Source organism: Arachis duranensis, chromosome 7, assembly GCF_000817695.3.
Source record: "Arachis duranensis cultivar V14167 chromosome 7, aradu.V14167.gnm2.J7QH, whole genome shotgun sequence".
NCBI lineage: Eukaryota > Viridiplantae > Streptophyta > Magnoliopsida > Fabales > Fabaceae > Arachis > Arachis duranensis.
Genome location: NC_029778.3, coordinates 54,152,758 through 54,158,441, shown reverse-complemented (window position 1 = coordinate 54,158,441; position 5,684 = coordinate 54,152,758). Strand labels below are relative to the sequence as shown.

The 5,684-nt window shown below is 41.4% G+C and overlaps 1 protein-coding gene across 1 annotated transcript; it reads left to right on the top strand.

Moving 5' to 3' along the window:
• The first annotated feature begins 1,218 nt into the window (after nucleotides 1-1,218).
• On the top strand, nucleotides 1,219-1,782 carry LOC107459013 (uncharacterized). Its single transcript, XM_016077238.1, has one exon. It carries the CDS (start codon nucleotides 1,219-1,221, stop codon nucleotides 1,780-1,782), a length of 564 nt encoding a protein of 187 aa, XP_015932724.1.
• Nucleotides 1,783-5,684: the final 3,902 nt, after the last annotated feature.

The following is a 5,684-nucleotide window of genomic DNA, read 5'->3' as shown; positions in this document are numbered from 1 at the left end:
GCTGAGACTTGAAGTGTAGACGTTCAGACAGCAAGATGGGGAGACACTTTATGAAGCTTGGAAAAGGTTCAAAGATCTAACAAGGAGATGCCCACCAGAGATGTTTAATGAGTGGGTCCAACTTCATATCTTCTATGAAGGTCTTTCCTATGAGTCGAAGAAGGCTGTGGATCATTCATCAGGAGGCTCTTTAAACAAGAAGAAAACCATTGAAGAAGCCATAGATGTCATCAAAACAGTTGCTGAGAATGACTACTTCTATGCCTCTGAAAGAAGTAACACTAGAGGAGTAATGGAGCTGACCACATGGATGCATTGTTAGCTCAAAACAAGATGATCACTAAGCAGCTAGCAGATCTTACCAAGAAGGTGGAAGAGAACCAAGTTGCAGCGGCCATCACCTCATCACCAACTAAAGAAGGAGTAAACATAGGAGAAGAAGGTGACTGGGAGCAAGCCAACTATGTGGGAAACTCACCTAGACAAGTCCATGATCCATACTCCAAAACATACAATTCTGGATGAAGAAATCACCCGAACTTTGGATGGGGAAATCAACAAGATCAAGGTCAAGATCAAAGATGTCCAAATCCCAGCAACATATCTCACCAACATGCCACACCTAGACCATATCAACACTCACATAACAACCCCTCTCAACACCTATACCAAAGCCAACCTAACCATTCTCTTCCCTCCAATCTCAACTCACCATCACCTTCTGATGACATACTCTCAAGGATTGAGAACTCACTTGAGGGTATATGCAAAGAGATTCAAGACAATAAGGTGTTCAAGGAGGAAGTGCGAGCTAACTTTAAGAACCAGGGAGACACCATCAAGAGGTTAGAATCTCAAGTAGGTTATCTCTCTGAGCACACTCCCAAACCTACAGATGGATTCCCAAGTGATACGGAGAAAAATCCGAGAGGAGAAACAAAGAAAGTAAGATGGGAAGATTGTAAAATGGTCACTACAAGTGATCAGAAGACCAAGGACGAGCCAAACAAGCTGTCAGAATAGCCTGAAGATACCTCAACAGAGAAGCAGAAAAAAGATCACCAAGAACCCAAAATCTCCCAACAAGAGTTACTAAGACTCTATGCACCCTTCCCCCAATTACTCAATGGTACTGTGGAAAAGAGAATATACTCAAGGTTTCTTGATTTGTTTGCATCCCTCCATGTAAACATACCATTCATCAAGACCCTCCAACAAATGCCGGCATACATCAAATATATGAAGGAGCTGCTTCCCAGGAAAAGTTCACTCAAGGGAGGGCAAACTATAGTGATGAATAAAGAGTGTAGCGCTCTCATTCAACCAGAGTTGCCTACAAAAAGAAAGGACCCAGGGAGTTTCTACATTCCCTGTGCCATAGGAGAAACCATGTTTGATAAAGGACTCTGTGATTTGGGAGCAAGCATCAACTTAATGCCCTTATCCCTTATGAAGAGGCTGCAGATCAATGAGATAATGCCCATAGATGTAGTCATCAGGCTGGCCGACAAAACTCAAAAACAAGCAATAAGAGTGGTGGAAAACGTGTTGGTAAAGGTTGGGAAATACTTCCTCCCAACAGACTTTGTCATATTGGACATGGAAGATAGTCGCACTCACCCAATCATATTGGGAAGACCATTTCTAGCTACAGCCAGAGCTCTCATAAATGTGGAGCGAGGGGAGCTAATTCTGAGGATCCATGATGAACAGCTCACCTTCAATGTTTTCAAATGCTCACAAGAAACAGATCAAGAGAACAATGAACCAAGGAAAGATTAATGTGAGATACTAAAGGAAGAAACAAGCACTGAAGCACAACCAGCACATCTGGGAATCCCATTGATTGAGGAACAAGGCAAACAACAATTGCCACAGCTCAAAGAAAATCAGGAGGAACCTAAACCACCAGAATCATATGAGACCAGCAACAACATTTCCTTAGAGGAGGAGGTCACGAAGAGCAAGACAACATCACAAAGAACAAAGAAGAAGGTACCAAGGAGGTGGAGGAATAGGAAGATCCCTACAGAGGACTTCTCTCCAGGGGATAAAGTAATCTCAGCTTACTTCCCAGACATCCCCCCTGATCTCCCCACTGTACCATCACAATTACCTAAAGTTTTCACCATCAACAGAGTTCTCTCCTTGGAACATGTAGAGATCATTGATACAACCAATGGATATAGGTCTACTGCCAGAAGAGAAGACTTGAAGCACTATCAACCTCCCTGATAAAGGAAAAACGTCAAGCTAGTAACGCTAAAGAAGCGCTTCATGGGATGCAACCCATGTTTTATATGCTTTTAGAATAGTGAATAATTCAATATTCATGAGTTCCAGACCAACCTTGACAAACACTTAGCGAAATCCTTATTATGCAGTATATAGTGAAGAACAAGTTTGGTGTTCAAGGCATACCAAGAAAGCAAGAATGCAATTTAGATCATGCTATTCTTGGAGCCTTAAACAGAACCTTTTTCATCACATTGCTACAAACTAAGTTTGGTGTCACCCATGGTGCTACCAAGGTGCATATAAGGATACACAGTAGTTGGTTAGTTGGTATTCATGAATAAGCAATCTAATTTTTTTTCTTCCTTATTACTCTGGCCGAAAAGTTTATCTCTTTCAATGATATTAGTTTTTCTTTATTTTATTTTATAGGAAAAAGGAAAGGAGCATTGAAGGGGATTGATTGGACAATTAAATAAGGAAGCTTTGGACACCACAAAAGGAGGGAACTACACACGTACCTCAAGGGGGAATGCATTGGAAAATTTTGCCATGCAACATTGAAAAGGATGAGACCATTGAAGACCGGACAAAATTCTTCATAAAGTTGATGATCCTTGTCCTTTCTCCATGCTAAACCCCATCCGTCCATTTTCCACTCACAACATCCATCCAAACCCTTCATTTACCCACCACTTCCCTATATAAGTAGTTCTCCCTCCATACCCCTTTCACATTCCAAATTCCCCTCTTTTATGCTTCTCCTTTTCGGAACTCAGCATCAAAAATACCCTTTCCCACTCTATTTCAACCTCGCCAATAATCATTATCTGTCACCACCATCACACATTAACTCCCAATCATGGCATCTCCAAGCTCTAAGAGAAGAAAAGGAAAGGAACCCATGGAGCAACGTCAGTTCGATGCAAGGAGATTCAGAAGTGCATTCCATGAGCTTGAATTTGAACGAATAAAGCTTAGGAAGATACTGCCTGAGTTAACATTCTAAATCAATGAGGATGAGGGCCCGTAGATTCGGGAGAATATTGAACAAAGGGGCTGGGAAAAGCTCACAAACCCAGAAGGGAGGATAAATGCAAACCTCATAAAGGAGTTCTATGCAAACGTGGTCATAGAGGATAAAACCAAGGCCCCCAACTTCAAAAGCTACGTAAGAGGAAAAGAGGTGGACTTTAGCCCAAATGCTATAACAAGACTTCTTCAACTGAAATCACCACATTTTGATGTGCCTAGTTATCATGCAAGGATAACTAAGAGCCCTGACAAGGATGAACTCAAAGAAATAGTGAATGACATATGTGTTATAGGAACTGACTGGGAAAGATATGCGGATGGGAGGCCAAGGTTCATCAAGAGAGGAGACCTCAGCCCAGAAGCCAAGGGATGGTTTGAACTCGTGAGAAGATCCATCCTCCCAGCCGCAAATAATTCTGAGGTAAACATTACTCGAGCTACTATGGTACATTGCCTAGTACAAGGGGAAGATATCAATGTGCATGAACTTATAACTGAAGGGATTCAAGAGTCAGCTGAGAAGATGGATTTGGATGCCAGGCTTTGGTATCCCAGCATCATTCTCAGATTGTGTACAAAGGCCAAAGTAGTCTTTAAGGATAGTAATCCAGATTGGGTAAATCCTGGGAGGCTAATTACGCTTCAGCGTCTGACGTATGTGACACCTGCCCAACAAAAAAGAAGACCTCATCTAAGGAAGAGGACATCAGAAGAAGCACAAGGGGAAGAGCCTTTCCAAGGAGAACCCCAACCCATGGAGTATCATCAAGAAGGATATCATGACCCAACTAACATCAACTTGGGTCACATCAGAGGAGCCATCGATGATTTATCAAGGATATACATGGAAGGACAAGAACAATGGTGTACGAAATTGCAATCACACTTTTGCAATCCCGCAAACTAACCAGCAAGTGCACTGGGTCGTCCAAGTAATACCTTACGTGAGTAAGGGTCGATCCCACGGAGATTGTCGGCTTGAAGCAATCTATCGTTATCTTGTAACTCTTAGTCAGGATATCAATAATTCTCAGGTTTAATTGTGAACATTAAAAGAACATGAAATAGATACTTATTTTGCAGTAATGGGGAACAGGTTGAGGTTTTGGAGATGCTCTATCTTCTGAACCTCTGCTTTCCTACTGTCTTCTTCATGCACGCAAGGCTCCTTCCATGGCAAGCTGTATGTAGGGTTTCACTGTTGTCAATGGCTACCTCCCATCCTCTCAGTGAAAATGTTCAACGCGCTTTGTCACAGCAAGGCTAATCATCCGTCAGTTCTCAATCAGGTTGGAATAGAATCCAGTGATTCTTTTGCGTCTGTCACTAACGCCCAGCCTTCAGGAGTTTGAAGCTTGTCACAGTCATTCAATCCTCGAATCCTACTCAAAATACCACAGACAAGGTTTAGACCTTCCGGATTCTCTTGAATGCCACCATCAATTCTAGCTTATACCACGAAGATTCTGATTAAGGAATCCAAGAGATATATGTGTAATGTGTCATGAGGTGAAGATACAATGTCAAAATATCCTATTTATAGTGAACTAGTAACCTAGGATATACAGAAATGAGTAAATGACGTAAAAATCCACTTCCGGGGTCCACTTGGTGTGTGCATGGGCTGAGCATTGAAGCTTTCATTGTAGAGACTTTTCTTGGAGTTAAACGCCAGCTTTTGTGCCAGTTTGGGCGTTTAACTCCAATTTTTGTGCCAGTTCCGGCGTTAAACGCCGGGAATTCTGAAGGTGATTTGCAACGCCGGTTTGGACCATCAAATCTCGGGAAAAGTATGGACTATTATACATTGTTGGAAATCCCAGGATGTCTACTTTCCAACGCAATTGAGAGCGCGCTAATTGGGCTTCTGTAGCTCTAGAAAATCCACTTCGAGTGCAGGGAGGTCAGAATCCAACAGCTTCTGCAGTCCTTTTCAGCCTCTGAATCAGATTTTTGCTCAGGTCCCTCAATTTCAGCCAGAAAATACCTGAAATCACAGAAAAACACACAAAATCATAGTAAAGCCCAGAAAAGTAATTTTTAAATAAAAACTAATAAAAACATGCTAAAATCTAACGAAAATATACTAAAAATATACTAAAAACAGTGCCAAAAAGCGTATAAATTATCTGCTCATCACAACACCAAACTTAAATTGTTGCTTGTCCCCAAGCAACTGAAAATCAAATGGGATAAAAAGAAGAGAACATACAATAGACTCCAAAATATCAATGAAACTTAGCTCCAATTAGATGAGCGGGACTAGTAGCTTTTTGCTTCTGAACAGTTTTGGCATCTCACTTTATCCTTTGAAGTTTAGAATGATTGGCATCTATAGGAACTCAGAATTCAGATAGTGTTATTGGTTCTCCTAGTTAAGTAAGATGATTCTTGAACATAGCTACTTTATGAGT